At 39.3% G+C, this 27,024-nt stretch overlaps 1 protein-coding gene across 1 annotated transcript; it reads left to right on the top strand.

Moving 5' to 3' along the window:
- Positions 1–166: 166 nt before the first annotated feature.
- Positions 167–25,344, top strand: LOC146388071 (amine sulfotransferase-like). Its single transcript, XM_084925166.1, has 7 exons — positions 167–441; positions 18,437–18,585; positions 18,673–18,872; positions 20,264–20,390; positions 21,351–21,445; positions 21,549–21,717; positions 21,799–25,344. The coding sequence occupies exons 2-7, from the start codon at positions 18,444–18,446 to the stop codon at positions 21,906–21,908; spliced, it is 843 nt and encodes a 280-aa protein (XP_084781292.1). The 5' UTR covers positions 167–441; positions 18,437–18,443; the 3' UTR covers positions 21,909–25,344.
- Positions 25,345–27,024: the final 1,680 nt, after the last annotated feature.

Genomic DNA, 27,024 nt, shown 5'->3' with positions numbered 1-27,024 from the left:
TCCGCCTCTGGTTTTAATGTTCTTCATTATTAAACATTCGCACATAAATAAGTGACATCATATTCAGTACTAACTTTTGAAAGTTTACTCTTCGGCCGCTCCGCCTTTTTTCCCGAAGAAATATCCACACCCACCGCCGCGCTAGGAATACTGGGATACGCGGGACCACGAAGTCTACACCGGACCCGCCCTTCAAATTTGGGGAAATTAACTGCGCGTTTGTCGATCGCATTTGGAGTACACTTCGAATTGGGACTCCCTTCGGCGCGTCGGTGTGACGTAATCGATCTACAAACGCGCACTACGAAGCGTGTGGTCGCTGGATTGGGACACAGCTGTACACATACACACTCTTACAGACTGGAGGAGCCAGGAATCAAACCACTAACCATCAGATCAGCAGGTGACCTGCTCTACTGCCTAAACTGCAGCCACTCAGAGGTAAGCATGAGTAAATCGTCACTAGCTTTTGGATAAAGTGTACACTTACAAACCTGTCAAATCTGCATTTGAAACATTGGCTACTATAGCAGTATAGTATTGCAACGTGGCATTTGGCTCTTCTAACTAAAATAGGAAAACAGGAACATAAATAGTGCCATCATTGCCAGACCTGGCCCACATCTGGTTGACATACACCCTGCCATGACACCAGTCAGTCAGAAGTGCCAGCTTGATGCCAGATCCGGGCCAGAGCTGTTTTCTATGAGCCTGGGCCACAAAACCCAAACAACAATCAGGCCAGATGTGGCATGCGATCACATAAACAGTGCCATCTATGCCAGGCCTGGCCCGTATCTGGATGAAATACGTCTTATCATGCCAGAAGTCAACCAGCAGTACTGGCTTGATACCAGATCCAGGCCAGACATGCTTGCTATGTGGGTATAAGTTACATATACTGTATATAACTACCAGCTCTCTCCAGCTGTGTCGATCTATATTATCTTTTTTGACCCCAAGTGTTTATTTCCAGAGAAAAGAAACAGCAGACTATGCTAATAGGACGTGATGTTACAACACTAGTCAAATATTAATGCATAATATTTGTTTATGACATCATTTTTTGTTATGGAAAAAAATATTTTTTAAATAATCATGAACATTAGGAGTAGTGATTTTAGAACTTTATGTATATAATTTGTCATTTTTTACTGATGTAGGCCAAAAATAAATACTCAGTACCATTTAATTTAGTTTAAAGGTTTATTTGCAAGATGCAGGAACCTAAAACATTAAAAGCTAAAAATGTATTTCGCATGAAACGGGAATTAAAACGTGGTGATAGAGCCAGGTGCAGATGCAAGTCAGATGTTAATTTGGCTGTAGGCTATGGCACTTGGCCACAGCTGGAGCTAGTTGACACAACTTGGTCAGGAGCAATAGGATTGACGGAGTGTGTTTAAATTAACCTGACAAATGTCACAGATGAAATATTAACTGTTTATTTCCTGGTTTGATGTCTACTACACATCTGTTTGACCGTTACCAGTTAATCTGTGACACCAGTTAATCTGGAACACCGGCAGATGAGTTTGCACTCTTCCACAAGAGTAATATTCCAGCGTGCAAAGTAAAGACAGCAGACAGTGTGAGGAGAGGTTCTGGTTCGGTTGTTGTGGGTAATCACTCAAGGTCAGGTAAGGTTCGTTCATTTAAATTCGATTCTAAGCTTGATAAAATCTAATAAAAACCAATGCCTGCAATTACTGTCATGAAAGGTCACTGGAAGGCAGAATTTCCAAGGTTGCAGGCCAAAACCACAAGAATTACATCTTATATTAAACCGGCTGCAGCCTCTGCACCTGTTACATGAGTTACATGTGCAAAATGCCTGATGATGTTTTGTTAATTCCTGCTGTTTGGGATGCTATAGTCCTCTTATTAGGGATGTTTTTGGTTTCTTGGTGGGAAGTGGGGATAAAGTCCCAGTTAAAATTCTGAGTGATTCAGGAGACTATGACTCCTATATAGTGAACCTGTATAGTGTGCTGCCCTTCTCGAAGGAGTCTGACACAGGTGACTGCCTCCTCAGTATTGGGAGGGGTTTGACCACCCTCCCTGTTCCTTTGCATAAGCTCATCAAACCATTAAGCTAGCACCATTACAACTTATTCTTCTGATAATGGAACCTTTTGAACATCTTGTTCTATACTGTGTGGGTCCTTTGCTGCCCTCAACATCTGGAAATAAGTATCTTCTTACAGTGATGTGTCAAAGTACCAAAATTCCTGCTGGATATCCACTGAGGTCAATGACGAGCAAGGCAGTGGTGACAGCTTTAACTCAGTTTATGTCTGTGTGAGTGATCAGAGTTCAAATTTTTCATCTCACATGTTCGCCAAAGTTTTGAAAACCCTGCACATAAACCATAATTGGTCATCAAGATACCATGCACAAAGACAGGGTGCTCTGGAAAGGTTTCCCCAGATGCTAAAGTCTCTTTTGCGTACCTATTGCATAAAGCTTAGTAGAGACTGCGAAGAGGGTCTGCCATGGCTGATTTTGGCTGAAAGAAGACATAGGTTTCAGCCCTAATGAGCTTGGGTTTTGACATAGTGTGCGTCGGCCCTTGGCTGTAATAAAAAATAAAGGGGTTTATTCCGAGCCACCTAAAAAACTTGGTTGAGTTTGTAAATGGATTTAGACTTTGATTGCTTGTAGCTGGGATTGCCAGTTGTCAGTTTTGTTGTGGGGACCAAGTTTCAGCCTTTTTGCCAGTTGTGGGATCTCTGTATCGTCCCCCATTTACAGGCCCTCACAGGTCCTTAATGAGAAACTTTTGATCTAAATTACTTTCAACCCTAAAATGAAAAAAGTTGATTCAGCGCTGTCATGTAAACTTACTCAAACCGTATTATGCAAGTGACCAAAATTCTAGTCAGTGTGTTAAGGACACCGTTCACCCTTGTTTGTTTCTTCACTTCCGTACTTTTCTGAAATTGATGAAATACCAGAGCCTGATGACAGTTTGGTCATTTGAAAAAATTTCAGTCTCTTTGTATTCTGGATAAATTCCTGTCTCATTTGCCGGTAGATAAATGCAATGAGCTGTCAGAACTGATTTTGTATTGCTGTTTGTTTGGTGAGGTTCCCACTTGCACGGACTTGATTGCTCATGATACTTTTTTGTTGTTGTTTTCTTTAAAATTGGATTGTTTGGTGTTCTTTCCCGTTTTTTGTCATAAGTCATGAGCCAGGTTGTGACATTTATTCAATGTCAGCATGGCTGCCTTCCAGACTGGGCAGAGATGCCAATGCATTTTCTTTCCATCAACGAACTGTTAATTGAGCAGATTTGACACAGTTTCTTGAGCTAGTTCAAAACTTGCCCCCTCCCTCTGCTATCAGTGTACCATATTTAGTTCCAAATAATCAATGAAGTAATTATGAAGTAGAATCAAGTAATCTAGAGGTGGCTGTAGAAGTAGGCTGAGTGTAAAGTCTCCCAGTTCATCAGGGCCAGAGTTGGAGATCTGTGACTCTCTGGATGAAGGTCTAACAATATCAGAGAGAAAACAGCACTTTGGACTCTCCAGGTTATCTTTTCAGCAAATAATGCTATGGCAATGTTGTGGAGGATTGTGGAGGCTCAGAGCATGCGCATGATGATAACAGGTGTACGGGTCATTCACTCTATTGGTCTTGCTGCAAACACCCAGGTAATACAACACTTACCTTTCTACTGTTAAACTGGTTCTAAAAGTAATGCAGGTTCAGTAAAAATGTGTTTTGTGAATTTCTTTTTGTAGTTTTCTGTCTTGAGAATTTGTTTACATATATTATCAGACTGTTTCGATGCTTATCAACCTCTGACTCAACCTGGCTGTCACTGCACACATGTGCTTTAGTGAGTCATAGTGGTTTTAATGATTTACTCTGAGTTACTAAATTGTGTTTAACATAACAATAATAATAATAATGGATTGGATTTATATAGCGCTTTTCAAGGCACCCAAAGCGCTTTACAATGCCACTATTCATTCAGACTGACAGAAGCGAGGCTGCCATATCGCGCCATCGGCCCCTCTGGCCAACACCAGTAGGCGGTAGGGTAAAGTGTCTTGTCCAAGGACACAACGACCAGGACAGAGAGCCCGGGGATCGAACCGGCGACCTTCCGGTTACAGGTGCGGTTAAAACTGTTCAATGTTTTGCAAAAAGACTGATTTATTAAAAAAGCTTAGGACACTGAGAATGTGGTTCGGAGAATGGGAAGTTTTACCATTTCAGATAAACCGCAGAGGCATGGCCAAGGAGTATTTGGAGTAAATTATTTCAGTAATTCATATTAATTGCAATTTAATGTAAATTACACTTAGCACTAAAAAAAAGTCTAACATTGCTCCTAATGGGACTATGATAATTGCAATTATGAGTGTTTATTAAATAGCATTCATAGGAGAAGAGTCTGGAGTGGGTGAATTGCTTGAAAGTGTGAGTGCAGTGCCTTTGCCAGTGTCCAACTTCTTGGTGAATATCTCAAAAAAGTTGACTTTTTATCTATACGTAACCTTTCCTGGTGGGGGAAATGTTTTTTCACTCATCCAAGTGATTTCTCAGTCTAAGCTGACTGCATGCTTCCACTTGTTGAACAGTACTTTTGCATAATGACTGAAGTTTCAATCATTATGCAAATTTGAAAATGCTACGTCCAGATGAAGAGAATCAACTTTTTAGGAATTTCCTTAACTGAAGGGCTGAGCATGCATCTAGACTTTTTGGTGAATATCCTTTGAGATCAGGTCAGCAATATGAGAATGCTTTGGACTGTTGAATGATTTTCTTCCAAGTTAAATTTCTTTTTAGGTTTATGATTTCCTCCTTATAGTACTGTTTGCTGACTTAATCTTATCAGTTCTGTCTGTGCCATAGCTAATTATTCTATTTCAAGTAGAGTTGCCTGCATTGGTGATATAAAGTCCTTCATAAGATGCGTGATAGAGAAATTCTACTTCTCTGAACTATTCCCATATTGAACAACTGTAAAACCAGTTGTTCAATGTCCGTCATTTACAATAATACATTCACAATAATATATTTTTGATTGGATCAACCTTTTCTTCTGTACTGCTTGTGTTTAGTGTAACACATTTTAACACATTTCTTAATTTGAGAGTCACATTCAAACAGTGCAAATGTGCACTCACGTTGTTTTTGGCACTCGCTTTCTGGTTGGTTCAATAGCATTGAGTCTGAAATACAGGTTTCATTCTGGATGCAGTACTCAAATTTTCAAGCAAAAATTCTGATAAGATTTGTCTTTAAATACAGATTCCTATAGTACGCTGTTAGACTTTTCGTCTCCACTTTACGGTAACATACTGGCGTCACTGTTGCCAGCGTCATACTGTGACGCCGTGTTACGGTAGCTTACCGTTCTGCAGGATGATACCGTTTTTTGCTGTTGTGGTATAATACTCTTGGACAAATTATGGTAACGCACCGTAGCTTTTTTTTTTTTTATGTCGTTATGTCGTAAATTACGTCAACAAAGTAACATCATACTGTGATTAAGAAATTGGTATACTACCGTTTATTCACGGTATGTCACTGTAAGCCCGCTGCAAGGTAATAAACTGCAATATATTTACCAGTAACTTACCGTTAACCCACATCATCAGTACCGAAAATATTCATCTCTGCTAGAGGATACCATGTCCCAACAGGCGGTCATTTACTGTTGAGCAGGTTGTAATTTACCGTAATTTCAGGAAACAGTAACATACTGTAAGAGACTGGAGGGTTCCAAAAAAAATGTATTGTATGAAAAAAAAAGTATCATTTATTCATTTATATGTATTTTTATATAAAAACACACACACATATATATATATACACACACACTATCGATTGATCGAGATAGATAGATAGATACACACACACACACACACACACACACACACACACAAATATATAATTCATGTGCTTCACACCACTTTTTTATTTCTGTTCTGATTTTCCTCTGCAGAAATACACATTTCCAAAATCAAAAACTGAAAAGAACTGAAAACATATTTTGATTGAGGAAGCACTTGTTTTTACTAAACTATGTAATCCATGTATTTTCTCAGATGGTTGTACAAATAATAACGATATTATGTCATATCCATATCATGCCAGACAACATATGCTCAAGTGTTGGGTTTTCTTAGTTATTTTTTGTAGGGTCTTAAACCTACAATGTGAAGTTGGCACCTTACAAATAAACTGAATTGTAATAAATATAATATCAAGCCCCACACTTCTGCCTTTATATACACTTTGTCCAAAATACTGGCTCACACTACCAAATCAATGCACAAAGCAGGGTCCACAAGGACATGGATGAGCGTATGTGGTGTGAAGGAACTTGACTGACCTGCACTGAACCCTGACATTGCTTTGTGGACTGAGTTCATTGATTTGTAGGGTGAGCCAATACATGTGACAATTAAAGTGTAAGTAGCTGAAATAATTTTTAACAAACGGGTAAAAGAAGGAAAAAAAATCAAAACTGTTGCACTCAAAAAACCTATTGGACAGAGACAGCTTCTTGCAAGACGGCGAGAGAGCTTGACTTCATTGTTGTTCGACTCGTGTAAATGTCCAGAAAGCATGGGCCATGGATCATCTGTGGAGACACAGGTAACAACACATTGGTCACTTAAGAAGTTCACTAGAAATGGCAACACTAGTTACCTAATTTGAAGTTTTCCACTCAAATTCAGTATGCCGCTGGAGGAAAGTTGTGACATGAAGGTTAATGTGAACAACCTTTCGCTTCACAGTGGTCCCAGTCTTTCTGCTTGTCCCAACCTTGGAGGTACATTTTGTTCCCTCTTCAGGGTTTATCCTTACAAAAAACCTTAAAACATGCCATAATAAATAGTAACATACTAACTATTAGCTAACTGTTCAAACATACCTCTGAATTAGTTCCAATGTTGCACACGCTGACTCCTGGTATTCCAGGTTCAATACATAGAATGAACCAAAGAAGACTGACATCGCATCAGCAAAGGTGTTCTCTTTGTCCAGCTCAACAATTACACGGCCCTCTGCACTCACCATCCAGCAGGTGGCAGTCATTAAATTTTGTCCTTAAATGTATAGGGGCAACATTGTCATTATGCAACAAAAAATAATTTCAATACTTCACTTCTTCACACTGTCTAGATAGTCATAAAGCAAATAGCTATGTCCAGTTAATTATCAGTGGCCTTATGCACATAAGTCAGTTTTAACATATTATAATTGTACATAATTGGGAATTATTCTGCACATTAAACACACCTAACAAAGAGTCAGCCCAATCAAATTACCGGAGATGAATCAACTGTATGGTTATTTTGGAGTTTATAGTTTGTGCTGCTGTTAAACTTTACAGTATTGACTTCAGTATTTCTGCTGTTAATGTAGCTAGACTACCATGTTGATCAGTAATATGTAATGTGAAATTTGATATTGTTACTTTGCTGGATTCACTGAGACACATATCCAACAACCTTGGTTTATAAAGGAAATTACAGAAATTTGAGCTAACAAAACAGAGACTGGATACCTGTGTCCACGAAAAGCTCCCGTGCCAAACAGAAATTGTAATATGGTCTAATCAGTTCTATTTCAAAAATGACTTCTTACCAAGCATGATCAGCCTTGGGGTGCTTGGCAGGTTGCTCTCTGCTTCAAGAGACATCCTGGTAGATGTTTCCTGCCATAAAAAGGACCAGGACATTTTATGTAACAAAAACAAAAACAGGACAGCAAGAAACAGCATTAAACATAGAGCTGTATGAAAAAAGCTTACATCTGCTAAGACAAAGAGGGAGTCAAAGGAGCTTGCAAAGAAAAGCGTCTGGACTTCTTTAAGTTACTTGAAGACGTTTCACCTCTCATCCGAGAAGCTTCTTCAGTTCTAAGGTCAAATGGTGGAGAGTCCCAGATATAAACCTAGTGGGAGTATCCCCCCACAGAGGGACAAAAGGACCCCCTGATGATCCTCTAATCGCCTGAGCCAAGGTGTGAAAGCGGGTGTGGGTCCCAATCAGCCAGAGTTTCGGGTGTGTTCATTGTGAAACCTGGCCCCACCTTATCATGCGAATTCCTGAGGTCAGATGGCCCAGGATGTGAGTGGGCGTTAAGGCGTCTGGGAAGGGATCTCAAAAACGGATTATAGATGGCAGAGAGTTGGTGTCGTAAACCCCCGCCTCTGTTCAAAGATGGTCGCTCACAGTGGACATAGATGGCTTCTTTCACTCCTCTTTCAAACCATCTGTCCTCTCTGTCCAAAATGTGAACATTGGCATCCTCGAAAGAGTGTCCTTTATCCTTAAGATGCAGATGGACTGCTGAGTCTTGTCCTGTGGAGGTGGCTCTTCTGTGTTCCTGTGTCCACAGGACAAGACTCAGCAGTCCATCTGCATCTTAAGGATAAAGGACACTCTTTCGCATGATAAGGTGGGGCCAGGTTTCACAATGAACACACCCGAAACTCTGGCTGATTGGGACCCACACCCGCTTTCACACCTTGGCTCAGGCGATTAGAGGATCATCAGGGGGTCCTTTTGTCCCTCTGTGGGGGGATACTCCCACTAGGTTTATATCTGGGACTCTCCACCATTTGACCTTAGAACTGAAGAAGCTTCTCGGATGAGAGGTGAAACGTCTTCAAGTAACTTAAAGAAGTCCAGACGCTTTTCTTTGCAAGCTCCTTTGACTACGATGACCTGGATGACTGAGAACCTTCACAGACACAAAGAGGGAGTCTTCGTCTTCCTTGTAATACTTTATCATGAGAAGTATGGCTGCTGTGCCAACCTTGTTGTTGGTCAAAACTCCCTCACTTTCTATCTGCTGGATGAGTGTCCTTATACCAAGGTTCCATTTGAGCTTCTGGCTGGAGAAATAGTTAATAATCCTTCTGCCTTTGGTTATGAGGGCTAGACCTAAGTGCTCACTGATATCGATGACTGTGAGTTTGGAAAAGTGGTTCGAAAGACCTTTCCGAGTAAACAAGAATGGCCACTGCTCCTGAATTTCAGCTACTGAAAGTGAGGGACAACTGTTGATAAGCTGCCGCTGAGAAATATATGTGAGGTACATGAAGTCATCCACATCAGACCCAAGAGCTGGAGTAATGGTTGTACATAGTGGTGGACGTGGAGGAGGAGGGGTGAGGGGGATGGCTTGATGTTTCAGCTGATGCAGCAGGGCAAAGCTCCAGAGTAATCGTGTCATTCAGGTTCTCTGATCTGTTGCCATCTAAAAAAAAAAAAAAATCATTGGAAAAGCTACTTTAAAAAGCTACTATGTCAACAAATATGTTCTCACTAAAAGATGAACCCTACAATTAGGATTGAGTAGTAACGGCAAGGCAGTTTTGGGGACCTTGTCTGAAGATGAAAAGAAGCAATCCCAGGACTGCAAAAGAACTACAAACTCAAGGTCTTGCATTGAAAAGTCGTAATACAATATATTTTACAGTATGTCACAATTTCCACCCTTAGTTGTACCACTACCAATGAAAGGTTAATGGTGTTAGATTTAGTGTCTACTTTTGTTTATGTTTTCCGTTTTATTTATCTACCAGACAATGTGAGCCCCAAAACGCTCTTCAATATTATACTGTCAAAGTGCATGTGTAGTATGGTGAAGAGAAAAAAAAAGCTAATCAAGCTAATCAGTGACATATGTGTCTATGAGTGACCTTCAACTCATAGACTCAAGTCTATGAGTTGTACAGAACCTACACAAACCTCCTTTAAATGCAAGAAGTAGTTTACGTATTTGAATTGGTGTGAGAAAGGGTTTGAGATCTTCCGCCTCCACAAACAAAAGATCACTTTTTTGTTGTACACCAATAACGTCCATCAGATGTTCTACAATGCAGATTATTTTCTCTCTGTCTAGTGCCGGCAGGAGGCTTGTGAGTTCCTCTTCAATTTCCATCCTTGAAAAAGAATTAAGAGGAAACAGAATGGTGTAGGGAGACAACAAAAAGGCCTGCCATGTTATAAAGTGGTAGTGGGTAATAATCCATCAGACTGTCAGCATTTACACACACACACACTTCTTTCTGTAGGGCAACGCAAGCAGTGAAGTCTAAGGTCAATGAGAAGTACTGAGTGATGCAACTTGAGCACAAAGTACAATTCAGAATCATTAACAAGTATAACAGCTATCTTCCCAAAAACCAAGCCATCATCAGTGTCATCTACAATGGAAACATAGCCTTTGACATACTTGGTACCTTTGTAGACAACTGCTGACACATCCAAAGTGGTCTGATTAGTGCAGCCTGCTTTTGCCACAGCTTCTTGAATGACAGTTCTTTGAACTGTAGGTGGAAACAGTTGGCCCACTGAGAGGTAGGACTGCAGTAACTGATGCCGTTCTGTCACAGTCTTGCATAAGTTGACAAAATTGTGCACTGTTCTTGTACATGCTTTGAAATATGAGTGCTTGCTCTCAAATCTAAGGGTCCACAAACAAATGAGTGGTCCAAAGTGAAGGATAAGCTCTGCAAAATGTAACAAATAGTGATGTTTAGCTTTTAAAGCTTTGTCAGGAAACCTACTGTGTCGCAGATGTATATAGTCCTCTATCTTTAGGTAGGCAATGTCATTGTGACTTATTTTGGGGGCACATACAAGATCAACAATGTCTCTAAGTTTAAGGCATAACTACTAAACCTCACTATCCACAGGATGTTTTATCTTTTCACCAATGTACAGAGGCAGAAGTCGCAGAAGACACCAGTTCTGTGCTGCTGAACCCCCCCCCCCCCAGCCTCTGCCCTGTTTTCACCTCACATGGATTAGTTAAAGCATCACTTCCTACGTGTTTGAACTATACAATTGCTCTGTTTAACTGGTTGTATGTGAAATGCCCTTCCACTTGCACAAGGGTATCAATATATAGCGACAAGTCACTGGAAACCACTCCTTCAAATAAATCATGGCCCAAACATGGAAGTAACCCAGAGCACACATGGAAAGACTTCAGTGAATTAAACACAGAGTCAAATTTAATGCCATTCACAATCAAGTGGTCACTTGTAGATAGGACCTCAACACTGTCTTTATAGTTATCAGCTGTTCTTTTTTGTCCAAGTGATAGTGGATCATTGATAAAGCTTTCCCTGTCAATTAAGCAGCATCTGCAAAAATGTTTGCTGCAGCTGAAATTCTCAGTGAAACCACCTATGCAGTGGGAGCCCAGATTGTCTCCTAAGATGGCTATCAAAGCTGCCTTCATTATGGTTCCATCCTCTACCAGAACCCCTGTCTCTTCCATATCTTTAAGGTCTGCAATAAGACTGGAAAAAACTTTGTTATGGACAAAAGTTTTGAATCATTGTCCCTGCAAAGCAGAACAAGTTGCATTGCATCAACAGAGGACCGGTTATGTGGTAAGATCTCACCTAGAGTCATGTACACTGCCAGGATTTTATGTTTCTTTTTGCCAGACCCTAATGGATTAACCACTTCAAATGCATCTTGGTAGAGAATGAGTGAAAGAGATGATGGATAGTGCTGTAAAAGTGCATTATCCTTGACATTTTGACCGTCTGAGACATCCTCTAAAACCATGTCTGGTGATCGGCGCAGTTTTGACTGTTTGTACTGTTCCCGTATTGTGGGGTGTCTCAAGAGAAATTTCAGTGTTTATTTAATTGGCACATACTGAAAATAACGCTGTTTGCCTGTACTGTCAGATCCTAAAAAAATTTGAGTGGGTTCCACATAACTGAAAATTTCTTTGAAAAATCTCTTCCTTGTTTTGTCAGATCTCAACACACCTTTATTGTACAGTGTTAAGAGATCATTCTGTGAAAGGTCTTGACTGATGTTATCTACTTCTGCTTGTGGAATATTAAATTCAGATAGTTTGTCAGACAGTTTTGCCAGAACATCGTGCATTGCACAGCTGTGAAGATCCTGAAATTCCTCTATGATGCACTGTATAGTGCTGGTTGGCAAGAGCATTTTAGCCTGCATTTTTAAATAAAATAAAGCCAATCAATCTAGAAATAAATCTTCATCAGTAGTATTGTGCTGTGAATCCCTGTCTTCTAATAGATTAACTGTGTCCTGTCCTTGTATTATGGCAATTTCACCAATTTCTTGTTGCCTTGACTGCTGAACTGTCTGCTTATGCTTTCGAGAAATATGGCTGGAAAATGATGTTCAGACACTGAAGTATTTAGAGCAACCTTCAAATGGACATAATACTTTTTTCCCATCTTTGATGTGAAATCTGAGATGGGCACAAAGACCTGTGAAGTTTTGTGCAGCATACCCACATCCAGGAACTTGACAGCTGAGGTAACCAGTGAACTTATAAAACTCCTCCTCAGTGGTCTCCCTTCTTGTTCTGTGATTCCTATGCATATGTGAACGAAAGGCAGAAAATGTTCTGAACGTGGCGGGACAGTTCTCAGTTCCACAGGAAAACTTATAGTTAGCTACATGTTTGTGGCTTTTAACATGCAAACTGAACAATATAAATTTCCGTGCACGGAAGCCACAAAATTTACAAATAAACATAGTTGCAAAAACTTCAATGACAAATTTCCTACCCAAAATGACATATGCAATGCAAAAAACCCCTCCAAAAACAAAATAAGACTATTTGTCAATAGGGACAAATTCCCAGTTTTTAAATGATCAAAATTATTCACAAAAGGCTTCAATAAACACAAAATGTGTGTCGACAAAAAGCACAGTAAAGACAAGTGAACAGTGCACAAAAATAAGCTCGATATTCGAGCTCGACGCCTGTTCTAAAGTCTGAATGACTTTAGAACAGGGGTCCCCAATCCCAGTCCACGAGGGCCGGTGTCCCTGCAGGTTTTAGATCTCACCCTGGGTCAACACACCTGAATCACATGATTAGTTCATTACCAGGCCTCTGGAGAACTTCAAGACATGTTGAGAAGGTAATTTATCCATTTAAATCAGCTGTGATGGATCAAGGACACATCTAAAACCTGCAGGGGCGATCGTGGCTCAAGAGTTGGGAGTTCGCCTTGTAATCGGAAGGTTGCCGGTTTGAGCCCCGGCTTGGACGGTCTCGGTCGTTGTGTCTTTGGGCAAGACACGTCACCCGTTGCCTACTGGTGGTGGTCAGAGGGCCCGGTGGCGCCAGTGTCCGGCAGCCTCGCCTCTGTCAGTGCGCCCCAGGGTGGCTGTGGCTACAATGTAGCTTGCCATCACCAGTGTGTGAATGTGTGTGTGAACGGGTGGATGACTGGATATGTAAAGCGCTTTGGGGTCCTTAGGGACTAGAAAAAGCGCTATATAAATACAGGCCATTTACCATTTACTATTGTATGAACTACACTTCTTGTAAAAACCTGATTGGTAATGCGTTTGAGAAAAGCTCCTGCTGTGACCTTCCTTCTGTGAGGGCTCACACACACACACAAACACACACACACAGAGAGAGAGAGGGAGATCATTAATACAAAGGATTGGAGCCGGTTTTGGATTTTCACTTGTTGTTGACTTTAATATGAGTAGTCACATAAAATTCATTCCAATTTTTTGCCTTTGCTTCAATTAGGTTGTTTCTTTAAATCTACAACACTTTCCTTTTCAAAAAGTTTACTGACATAGTAAGGAGGTAGCTAGGGAACTCAGTAAGTATGAGCAACAGTAGCTTAAGGACACTATCTCCAATAAAGAGGATTTCATCATCTGCAGTTCGTAAAAAAGTGCCATATTAAAAACAATTCAGCAGACCGTCAGAGTGCAGATACAAACTGTTTTCAGCTATAGAGGTAGAGGTACACTTCATGCACTTATCAACATACAGTTTAGAGGCTTGCATTAGAGTGCATTGGTGCTTGGGCATCTTTTATTTAGCATGGTTATACCATTGTGAATGTAGCTATATAAACATGCTCAAGAGTCTATCATATGTTTGACATGCAACTAAAAATTCGAAAATATATTTTTAAATCAGTAACTTTGCAAATTTAGAGGAATTGTTTTCGGACAACATATGTGTCACATTTTAAACAGGGTTTGAATAATCAGCGCCGACATACAGACATTTATGCACTGGGTATAACAGACATGCTTACCGTGTGAAAGGCCCTCTGATGTCTTGGAGCAGAGAAACACTCTGTATTGTTGCTTTTCTCTATTGTATAAGCAAAGTCGCCCGCCAATGACTAAGATGTTGGTGTTAACATGTCTTTTTATTTCATTCACACAGACAATGAATACTGAACAGCATACATTAAACCAGGTATCTCCCAACCCAGTAGTTACCAATCATGCGAAGCATGGCTGGTTTAACACGACGGGCATAACGACTTGCTTCTATCAGCTGTGCAATATTGTCGTTAATTGCGCATACTATATGTTGTGATGATCTCAGTTCAGTCATGGTGTGTTCTGCAATCCTGCTGAATTGTGTTATAGTCCCATCGTTTGTGTATGCGCGTACAAACAGGCGTATGGCGGGGATGAATCGGAATGTCTTGAGCCTCAGCATCACATCGTCGTAGTAGGTGTCAAAGTAATACTCGGGCAGTTCGAGCAAACAGCTGTGTTGCACCTGACTGGGATGAGCTGTTCGATATCCGTAGCATGTTTCCTGTAGAAAGGCGTTTAGCGCCAACATCACCAGGTGATGGGTTGCAAGCTTGATGTCGATAACGGTTTCCTTACACAGACCTGATCCTGTAGGATCCTGCAGCAACTGTGGAGAGGGGGGAGGAGGTGGTGGAGTGTGGATTAGCAACGCTGGTGGAGGTGGGTCTGGCGAGTCTGAGAGGTCCCACGCTTGCATGTCTCGCTCTGAAAATGAGAACAATAAAAAGATGTTATATTTTGTTGCATAGATACGCACGCACGCACACACACACACACACACACACACACACACACATTTAACCTACCATTTGGCTTATTTAGTTGCGAAAGAGTTTCCAGTTTCTAGTAGACATGCGTTGTGACTCCCCCCAAAACACTCCCTCACCACAATCTACACGAAGTATAACTGCTCCGCTGTTATATTTAACGGTATACACATACCTATTACTGCCTTGCTATTCTAACTTAAATTTAGACCCATCTACGGCGTTTTCGCAGCATTGCTTTTTACGATGAGTGCATCGGGTGCATACACCTGTAGACGTACCTAGAGCGGCTGTGGCTTGGATGATGTTCCGGCTGTTCGTGATGGTTGATACCGACGTCATCCTGCACTCCTTAGTTAGAGGTGTCTGTGTTCCTTAGGTCACTCTGTTGATGTTCCAAATGATGAAAGAGTCTTTATATGTATAAGGGTTAGACCAGACCACTAAGAGGTGTCATTACCCCCCGGGGGTTGGTCATGGTTTCAGTTGACCTCTGACATGATAAGATAAGATAATGGAACTGTTTGTAATGGAACTACAGTTGGGATGTGAGAGTGCTGGGATGCTCTTGATAAGGGAGCCTCTTTTATTGTTTCATGACTTCTTTTGCTGACTGTTGGGGGCCTAACTGTAACCCCCTCTGTCTAACTGTTGCAGAGTTAAGAATCTGTAGTTTTTAGAAGTAACACAAGAAAAGTTTATTTCTAAAGGAATACCTGTTGTTTGTGGTGCTCTATTTAAAACTATTAGCCTCTGTGTCTTTTCGGAGCGCTAAAGAAAAAAGTAAAATGCTCCTAAAGTAGTTAAATCATCTATGTGTAATCAACAAGTCTTACTGTTGCAGTGTGTTTGTGACTAGTAGATAATTATAGGGCTAGTTGCATTAAAGGAACATTGGGGGTTGATACAGTGCTAGTGTGGCTAGGTGTGAATATGTGCTTTTAGAAGTATCACAGTTTATTTCTAAAGGGATACATGTTGTTTGTGGTATTCTGTTTAAAAACTATTAGCCTGTGAAACTATTAGAAAAAGTGAAATCTTCCTAAACTAGCTAAATTAAATGCTGTGTGGGGATACACGGTTTTTAGAAGTATCACTGTTTATTTCTAAAGGGATACCTGTTATTTGGCAGCACAGTGGCACGGTGGTTAGCACTGTTGCCACACAGCAAGAAGGTCCTGAGTTCAATTCCAACATCAGGCCGGGGTCTTTCTGTATGGAGTTTGCATGTTCTCCCCGTGTTTGTGTGGGTTCCCTCCGGGTACTCCGGCTTCCTCCCACCGTCCAAAGACATGCAGCTTGTGGGGATAGGTTAATTGGAAAATCCAAATTGCCATTAGGTGTGAATGTGCGAGTGAATGTGAGCGCGAATGGTTATCTGTCCCTGTGTGTTGGCCCTGCGACAGACTGGCGACCTGTCCAGGGTGTACCCCGCCTCTCGCCCTATGACAGCTGGGATAGGCTCCAGCGCCCCCCCCGTGACCCTGAAAAGGAGAAGTGGAAGCGAATGGATGGATGTTTGAAACTATTAACCTCTGTGTGTTTCAGAGCACTAAAGAAAAAGCAAAATGATCCTAACTAGTTAAAATACCCCTAAACTAGTTAAATTAAATCATCTATGTCTAAATAACAGAGCTCTGAGACCTATACAATCCTTTAAAAAGAGTTTAATTAAAACACATAATGGTTTCATTAAATAAAACGCTATTAAACACTTGTGAACTCATATGACCCCTGAACTCACATGCACGAGCAAAAGTGGCTACTACAGGGGGACATGCACGCGTACACGCCTGACATGGACGCGCAGGGGGAAAGGGGAAGTGTGGGTGTGGGGGGTGAGGGGTGGGGGGCAAAAAAAGTGCCATTATATTACTACTGACAGCTTTTTCCACCAGGCCATCAGACTGCTGAACACTTCATAGACACCTCACCTTCACTACTGGAACTTCAACATTATGCACTCCACACTGTATATAAATGCCACTTGTTTTGCACAATATCCAACTACCAACCTCTGTATATTTTAGATATTTTATTTATTGTTTACTCTATTTAATTCGTAAAATATGTATACACACACACACACACGTAGAAAAACATATTTAGTATACACATCCAGTAATGCATACACTCTTATATTGTACATATATTTATTACTCTCAGATTTAGCCATTCTTATATTTTGCTTGTTTTATGTTATTGTATGTTTTGCACACCTCTGTTGCTTGTGAAGCTCGCACACAAGAATTTCACTCGCATGTACTGTACCAGTGTACCTGCACTTGTGATGTGACAATAAAGGTGATTTGATTTGATTTATCATTATGTTTTTTACAACTACATGAATGTACTATTGCTATATGATTTTTTTTTTACTATTACTGAAGGCCACTCACCATATTAATACTAACTAGATTTTTTCAAAATCTTAATATAAAATAAGTAACAGTATGGTGGACACATTAGGCAAGGCTGCACTTTTTGCAGTGATCTTGCATAGAAAACTATTTCTGTATCAGTAATATGTTTTCTTTTTCTCTGTTGATAATCATGTGGAACTGCACATGATTATTTGCAGCTAGCAGGTTGCTAATGCTATCCATGAAATCTAAAAACAGTATGTTACAATGTGGAGATAATCTGATCAAAAATGATCAGGTTATATTCGAATTTGTATTCAGGCGTACATGTGCACTATGTTTATTCAGAGAGGTTAAGCTTGTGTTTCTGTCATGGAGGGATTGTGCTCAACTGAATGAAGCTTATTAGACATTATGAAACAGATGATACGTAAAAGCGAATTTTGCCAAAGTGCTTCTTTTTTTAAATTTTAATTTTTTTTCTTAAACAAATCTACTACATCATGTGTATTTTTTTGTCATGTATAATTTCAATTGCATATATTAATCACAGTTAAATTAAGAGAGGATGGCAGTAAAAACTCCGGAGGTGTGATGCCATCAAGTACACTGCTGTAGAACGATTGCACTGCGTTCTCGGGAGGACTCCCGTGTAAACTTACGAAGTCTGGACTAGCAAGAACATGAGGACTGGCGTACTTGAGTATTTAGAAATGGCCTAACAGTCTGCAGTCTATGAACTAACGCCAGCTAACAATGTTAGCTTGGTGGCGAGTAGCATTCAGTAATTGTAATAAAAATCACACATCAATAATACATCAAAGATATTGAGGTTTCGCCCATCCCATTCTTTTTATGAAGTGGTGTTTTAATTTCCAAGTAAGAAAACCATTCATGCCCGTTCACTGCTGGCCCTGTTATTCTGGCTCTGGGTCCATTGTGTAACTGACGCCACCAACATTAACAGGACGCTTACATTAGAGCCTCTTATTGCACGTTTTGTCTGGGTTTCCAGCAATCAAAATCAGAGTATTCCCCATGTATTCCCTTACTCCCCAACACTGCTCACCCAGCATCAATTTGCCATGGGAAAGCCTATCAGGGGTCAAAAAGACCCCCAACAATGTAACCCACGGGGACCCTGGGACAAACAAACCTCTCCACCATGTGACTCACAGATTTTTCGTTCCTGTGTATATTTTTTATCTGTCTTATGTAGAACCAGTATGGAGCAGCTCAGAGACCGTGTTTTCAAGCATAAAAACTACAATTTTGTGGGCGGTCTTACAACTCCAGAGTACATAGACTCTCTTGAGAGTTTTGAAATAAAAGACAGCGATGTCTTCCTTGTCACTTATCCAAAGTCAGGTTGGTGAAACATCTATTATTTATATTTGCAGTTTTGTGCTGGCCAGACTGATCCACTGATCATCTCTAACGTTTTCCCCACATCAGGCACTATATGGGCTCAGCAGATCATCATTTCCATCTACGAACTGGATGGGTATCAGAATAAATATTCAACCAACACTGAGAGGATGCCGTGGCTGGAGTACAAGACAGCTGAATACACTCTTCTTCCCTCTCCACGACTCTTCATCTCGCATCTCCCTGAACATATCATGCCTCCAGGAGTGAAAGAGAAGAAGGCAAAAGTCAGTACTTTATAGAAACTCAATTCTTCTTGAAGAAAGAGGCAGTCTTAAATAGGGCTGTGCGATATGACCAAAATCTCATATCCCGATATAAGAATTCTATCGTCCCGATAACGATATAAATCACAAAAATGTAACATTTTCTGTAAATTCTGTGAATCTCGGGCAGCTCGACTTGCGGGAAGTGTTTCCAGCTGTGCGTCGTGTACCTGGAGTCGAGTGTTTTAACCGATGCATTGAAACTATACATTTTTAGACATAAGTTGTAACAGCCGCCGTTTTCAGTATTTATTACACGGCGTGCTGCGGGGAAAAGCCTGTTCTAACGTTTGAGTCTAAGGTTTATTTTTTAGCACCTGACGGCTCTTTTTTACTTCTCATCCGTAAATAATCTGCTCTTTCACGTGATTCAGTTTATTTTGAAAAGTCTCAACAGGATCTTGAGCTTTATTGTGAAAGGTTTATGTGGAACATAAAGAAGCGGACACGCGATGGTGTTACCGTCGTTGTTGCTAACCACAACGCATAAAAACAGGCGCTTGTCCGTCCGTAGTGTGGTTATATAAAATATAAGAGAAAGAGAGAACTTTAAGAAATTAATATAGCCACTACAGTGACCATCAAAACGATGAAAAAATATTGCCGTAAACAGTTTATTTTGCAACACCACGAAACAAGCGATAGCGTAAAATGAAACGATAGACGTTTTTATATCGTCATCCGATATATATCGTTATATCGAACAGCCCTAGTCTTAAAGTTTGAGAAAGGTAAAAGCAATTTACTACTTATTGTTGCAAAAATAAAGGAAATTAAATTTGTACTTTTAAAGATTAATTAAATTTTTTGTGATGTTATCTATTGGTCACTGAAGTCCAGTTTTTGAAGCTTGCACTTTGACCATTGGTAACTTTTAGAAACCCTCAAATCCTAGCAAATGAAAATAGAGTGGTTAATCTTCAATTCTTTTCAAAACAAATGTTTTTTGTTCAGTAAGACTTAAAACAACGATCCTATATCAAAATCTTGTAATGGGGTCATAAATCAAGGAATCTGAAGGTCATTTTTATCATAGACTTCTACACAAACACATGGTTCCAGGTCCAAAAAGCTAGCACTAGCATTTGTTTTATTTCAAGTGATTCTGTGTTTCTATTTCAGTATATTTGTTTTTGTCCTTTTCCTTTCTTACGATGAGGTCATTGCAGACTAAGAGGTTCATCAAATCAAGTAGAAATAGGAGAAAAAGAGCTATAAAAAATACAGCCTTTAAAATATATTTAAAAAATATTATTATTTTAAATTATTTTTCTTTTAAACTAATGACTTTCAATTTTTACATTTAAGTAACAAACTGTTAATATTCGGATTTTTTTTAAAATATATATCAGATCGTGTATTTGATGAGGAATCCAAAGGACAACATGGTGTCTTTTTATCACTTCAGCAAAGCCATAACAGTCCTGGAAACTCCCGAGAGCTTTGACCAGTTTTTTGAGTGGTACATAACAGGAAACGGTAAGTTTCCTCACTTTCGATCCACATAATGATGAATCAGTTCGTGATTATTATAAACACACTATATCTATTTATTATCGATATCTTTATTCACATAAATGTTTAAGAATTGTCGAGGTAGAATTATTGATAGATTATCATGGGCCTTGCACCACAGACTGCAGAAAGAAACAAATAAAAGTTTTTATTAGAGTGTGCAAGGTTCAGAGTAACACTTGATAAGCTAGAGATGAACAAATGGCTGCCACTCCTCCCGCTCCTGTGCTTTGAAAAATGTACTATGTAAAGTGTTACCTTTGTTCTAGAATTTTTTGGAGAAAAATTACTGATTCATTAAAGTTTAAATTCCAAATACTGGACAATTCAGATTCAGTGGACTGTGAGAGAGGGTGTTTATTCTGAGTTAATATTTACTGAGTTAATATGACAAATGTGTCAAAACACGTTTTTCTTGGCATGCACCAGCAGGAAGGTCATGTGCACTCTATGCCCATGCAGTAATCCATGTTTTAAAAGGTACAGTTTAAAATGTATAAAAACAAAAATCTGTTGCTAAACATTTTGTCTTTTCTGTCATGTGATTCATCTCACAGCTCTTGCAGCTCTACATACTTGAAAGACTTTGGTTTCTGTGACCTGAAGGTTTCAGTGTGTGGCAACAGTGGTTCCACTTTAGTACCCAGTGATTTTGTGGTGCTGTGCTAGTATTTAGCACCGACACCAGTTTTGTGTGTGTGTGTGTGTGTGTGTGTGTGTGGATTGAGCACATTGACAAAATCTGTACTACATTCGGAGGCACACTACCACTGCATGATTAGCATGGGGGACTGATCATGCCTACAGTCATGCTGTAGGTAACTACAGAGCTTACACTTGAGCTCTTCTTGTGACATGTGGGTTGTATGTAAACTCAATTAAGTCAGAATGCCAAATAACTGGATGCATTATGCCACTATACAGTTTTTGGGTCATCCTGGTTTGACCATGTCAGGGAGTGGTATTTAAACAGAGACCAGTACAACATCCTCTTCCTGACCTACGAGGAAATGATTTTGGTAAGATGTTTCTTCACACTTTTGCTGTTCCTAAGGAAACTCAAATAAAATATCTGGCAGAGTTTAAGGTTCTTTTTCTGTTGCGTTCCTGCTTTTCTTTCAGGACCTGAAAGGATCAGTGAAGAAGATCTGCAACTTCTTAGGGATAAACCTGACTGAAGCCGCCATCAGTCATGTTGTGGAAAAAGCTAAGTTTGAGAACATGAAGAAGGACTCGAAAGCAAACTATGAGCATCTTCCACCAGAGTTCAGTGGAAAATTCCTGCGCAAAGGTAACATAACAGACCTGCAGCTGCTGTGCAGAAAAATGTGATATCAGGGTTTCAGGTGTTGTGTTTTTGTCTTTATTACAGGTCAGATTGGAGACTGGAAGAACACACTGACTGTTGCACAGAGTGAAAGAGTGGATCAAGTCCTTCAGGAGAAACTTGGTGATTTGCCTTTGAGGTTCATCTGGGAATAAGCAGAGCAGCTCTTCAGGGTCTCCCAGGAGTTTTAAAAGCAGTGATTTCTGTCATGATATGAGGTAATTAGACGCAGGGTTTCTTCAGCACAAACTGCTTTTATTGAACCATAGCAGCAGTGTACGTGGCTACATCAATATTCTGAAAAACATATACACATACAGTGTTCCAGCGACCTCTAGTGGCCGCCCCCCCACGGTATCCTTACTAGGATAACATAAACAAATCTCTCAACAATTTCATTAATCAGAAAAACATAAAAATGTGTTTTTCTGCTATTTAAATAATAATAAAAAAACAACAACAACAAAAGATTAATGTTTGCTCACCCAAGATGAATTCATGTCATGTAGATCATGATTCCAGAAATCAACAATGTTCATTAATAAAATGTTTATCAGTCAACATATCTGACATGCCTGAAACCAGTACAGTGCGCTTTGGATTCTCATAATTTCTGAATAGTCACTAACTGTTAATTGTGTTTTTGAATCACACTGCTTTTGAAAGTAGCCTTGACCTTCAAATATAAGAAATTTCTTTACACAAATGTACTTTTGCCATGAAGACAGTCTGACTTTTGGTTTACCCACAAGTGATTTCTCCTCCCATGAGTCAACATTTAAGACAGAAGTGTCTCATTTATTTGTGTAGAAGAATCAAAAGGAAAGGATTCTTTTTTGGTAAGAAACAAAACATTACAAGAAGAAATTGTGCAATTGCAGTGTAATTTTGGTTAAAGACGTGACATTCTTCCTTTATTTGATCTGATACAGAATCAAACCTCAGACCTGCAAACAGCATCCACTGAATATCATGTAATTAATATGTACAATACAGGTTCTTAACACATGATTTATGCAAGATAATAGACTATTAAAAAATAATAATAAAAAAACAAAACAAATCTAATTTCTTTAATCTGACTTACATTTCTGAACATTACTAGACATTTTCATTTTCAGCGTTATGGCTGCAAAGTTAAACTTTGATTGCCACACAAGAGTGAATGCTCTCATCTGGGAGGCAAGAGTGACATTTTGAATTTAGGTAGTTTATCTGTGAGAAACTCTTCTCACACAAGTAAGCTGATCCAAAGATGGACCGAACTCCACATTATTCATGTTCATATAGAATAAAATTGCATGTTGCAAGCACAAGTTTGTCAGGTTTTGAGAGTTTTTTAATATCACTCCATTTGTGGTGTTAAATCTAAGTAGCCTTCGTTTTTCACACCAATCTTCCAGGAACATCATTGTTATGTAGTAATCGGGACACAGCATAAGTCAAATGTAAAGATTTTTTAGTAAAAGTAAAAAAGCTTTTAGTAAAAAAGTAAAGCATAAATTAACACTTCACTTCAACATTAACTATAGTACCTCTTAAGGAACCTATAGAATATTGTCACATGGGGTGAAGAACTACATAAACTGTGTCTCTTCCCCTCATCTATCTGTGAGATTCAGAACTAAGATGGAGCAGAACAGTGACTTTCTGTGCAGATATAAGAGCTACAACTTTGTGGCCAGTATACATAGACTCCCTTCAGAGTTTTAAAAAAACAAACACCAATGTCTTACTTGCGTCTTTCACAAAGTCAGGTCAGTGAGAAATCTCTGTAGCATCCCATTATTTAGTTTTATTCAGTACAGACTGATCCGCTGGTTACATATAAAATCCCATAAATTTTCCATCAAAAGGCACCGTACGGGCTCAGCAGATCAACACTTCTATCTATGAGGTGGACGGGCATGTGAATGGATATTCTAACAACTCGCAGAAGATGCCATGGCTGGAGTTCATAGGGTTGCATACACTCCTCACCCCTCTCCACAGCTCTTCAGATCACATCTCTCCCAGGTTCTCATGCCTCTAGGACTGAAGGACAAGAAGGGAAAGGTCAGAGCTGTATAGATGCTCAAGCAGCCTGGAGAAAGAGAAGGTTTAGTTGACTTATTCTAAGTAGTCACTGTCAGTAACACAATTGTCTGTGTAAAGCACTACTTCTCTAGTCATGCCTTGTTTTTTCACAGTTATGTGATCAAACAAGAAAAACTTCCTGAGAGCTAAATATGGTATGTGCCCTACATATTTTCTCAGAAGAAAGTCTCTGCTCCTAACTCGTTTTTTCTCAACAAAAGAAAAATATTGACTGATACATTTTCAGGGTTTTAAAATGTAAAGCTGTATTTTAATACCACATACTGAGTATCATTACCTATTGTTTTATGAACATTTCTAAGTTATAATGGAATTTGGATGAGACTTCACATCAATCAGCTTATGTTAATAAATATAAGTCACATGTCCCAGTGAGGAGAATGAAGTGTGCACTTTTGGTGAACGAAACATAGACAGCACTGTGAAAACAGATACTTGGCCACCAAGGTTTGAAGCCTGATGAATGAATAGAATATTTGTAATGAGAATAGCCAACTTTTACATCCAAGTTGTTTGTCCAAGTCTTTAAATTAATTTTCGTGCAGCATAACACACCCGCTTGATACCAAACTGTCAAGAGATTTATTCTAAATGACACTTCTTCAGCTGAGAGTCTAAGAGTGAAGACACACACAGACGCTGCAGTTTTAACTTGCAAGGGCGTTTCGCAGAGCGCTCACATCAGAGTGGGGGCCCTGTGAAATGCGCGCTCTGTTCTTGCAATTGTCTTTATTTATACACAAGAAAAATGACTACATTTGTTCAGTGACGTGAGCATGTGCGTATGTGATTGTGCGTGTGTGTGTGCGAGGTCAGAACTGCTTGTTCAACTTCTTACTATCGCTGTGGGAAGATTCAGATAGAAATATCAGAACACGTTTTATAAACTGATTGTTCTGAACAATGAGAAGGACAATCAGTTCTAGGCAGGGAAAAGGTCATCATGCAGTATTCTATCACATGTAAACTTATATCATTAAAAGCTTATACTGACTACTAAGTACAATTTTCCCTTAACACAAAACTAAGGTGCACTTGATATCATTGTTACATGCTTATAGAGCTGAAGAAAATGAGGAGGGCCCTCATAAATCCAACAGACCTGTAAGAACTCATTCTACATATTATTATTTAAATGCAGAATAAAACACTTAAAGATCGCGTGACCTAATTCAACATGTTATATTCAAAAAAGAGTTACTGTGCATGAAAATTCAAAGTGCACGTCTCCAAAGTATGTTTTGAGCTGTTAGAGAACCAAACACTATCATACAAGGAGCTTATTTTGTCACAGCCTGCCATAGCTCAGGTTGTAGAACCAGTTATCCAATACAAACAGCGTTCAGTGTTCCTCTTTCACATGTGCTGTAGTTTTTACAAGCTGATTCATATAAGAGGAGTGAGAAGTGAAATTCTCTGGTGTGAAAAAACAAAGACTGAACTGGCCTAAATGCTAAGCGTTATGGAATGCACTGCAATGCCTGACGGAGGACAAGAAGTGTTTGCCATAGTGATGGGTGACGTGGCGTCGCCACATAAGAAGATGCCCAGAAAGCTGCAGAAGAAGCAACGTGAGGCAAAGTGCTTCAGCCATTTAAGGAGAGCTGCGGGTCTCCACCAGCTTTTGAACAATCATCTTAGTATTATACATAATAAAAATCATTACTGTGTGGGTGCGGTGCTCTTTGTACGTTTGGGTCTCCTAAGTGAAGCAGAGATTCATGGCAGCCATTTTTTCCCCTTCAATTGCTTAACAAGTTTACGAAAAAGCACTTTGAGCATATTTTTCTTCTATCGCTCATAAAATGAACCCAACATGAGCCAACAGCACTCGCCACCACAACACTCTTTTGCCTTCTTAATATATATTATGCTACATGTTATATTTTGTTTTGGTTTTTTAATTTCAGATAAATTGGCAAGACAGCTTTTTTCACTCCGCAGTTATGGTGTATTATGTGAATCTTGATTTGTATAATTAACAAAATTAATTTTGGAATAAAGCTGTAAGGTGAAGCACTAATTTCCAGATGCACTGTAGGTTCTTAAGACCATTAAGATACACCAAACAAAAATGTTGTCAGTAGACTGAAACAGAAAAAAAAATACAATTTTATTTAATAACAGTATGTGTAGCGACTGTTAGCTAATCTGTTAGCATGAGCAAGCTAACTTTAAGGAATGTTTAACAATGTGAGCTGCTCTGAGAAACAAATATAAACACACTTATTATAAGCTTGATAACTTACCTTGTTATTCTTCAAAAGAATAAATATGAAGTTCAAAAAATAGTCTAAATCAAAGCACTCTGATGCTTTTGGTGTCTTGGTATCCTACACTGTATCACTGCAGGGAACAATAAGTTTTGTATTGCAAATGCACAGGGCCAAGCAGGTACTCGTCCCTGTTTTCGACAGACTTGTCACAGTTATGTTGCACAGTAACTTAAAACCAAAAACTTAATTATAAAACACCTAATAAAAAGCCAAGCAAACATTTAGGACCTTTCTTTATTGAGTCTGTAATTTCTCTTGTAAAATGATTTAAAATGAAGAAAGATGTTGATTATATAGCCAAAAAACAAAATCACTCACTAAAAGAGGTAATAACAGTATTGCTGTCACCCTATGATGAGAATAGATGAGATTAGAGACAGGAGTTTAAAGAATCAGTTTAGGGAGCTAAAAACTGTAGAGTTGTGGTATTCTCTGTGGATATGTTAGTGACTCATTTTTAATACAAATAAAATATTGATTTCTTGATTTGATTGATTTGTAGAGAGTATAACCAGACCTTTAAGACTTAATGACAGAAGAGGGTGTGGTTTCTCTGTAGTATTTATATATCAGGAGTGAAAGCAAAACCAGCCAAACTTACCTGAATGAAGGTTTTAAAACAAAGCTCCGCAACCATACTAACTAATATCTTTGCTTTAATTAAAACATTTTCAAATCCTACCCTTTTTTTTTCCTGGCAAACAAAATAAACCAGAAGAAGACAGTGTACCATGTGAAGGCAAAGGATGTCGGGGAAAAGGTAAAGTGAAAACTATCTATGCTACAGCTGGCCATATTATATACTGCAAAAACATAAGTATAAGCTGCACAGTTAATTGTGCAAATAAGAATAAGAATGAACAATAATAAGTTTAAAAAAATCAGCATAATCATTGAA

This window comes from Perissodus microlepis, chromosome 4, assembly GCF_051167445.1.
Source record: "Perissodus microlepis isolate ML-2025 ecotype Zambia chromosome 4, ASM5116744v1, whole genome shotgun sequence".
In the NCBI taxonomy this organism is placed as follows: domain Eukaryota; kingdom Metazoa; phylum Chordata; class Actinopteri; order Cichliformes; family Cichlidae; genus Perissodus; species Perissodus microlepis.
Note: the sequence above shows the minus strand (reverse complement) of the source record. Positions and strands in the feature narration are given on the sequence as shown.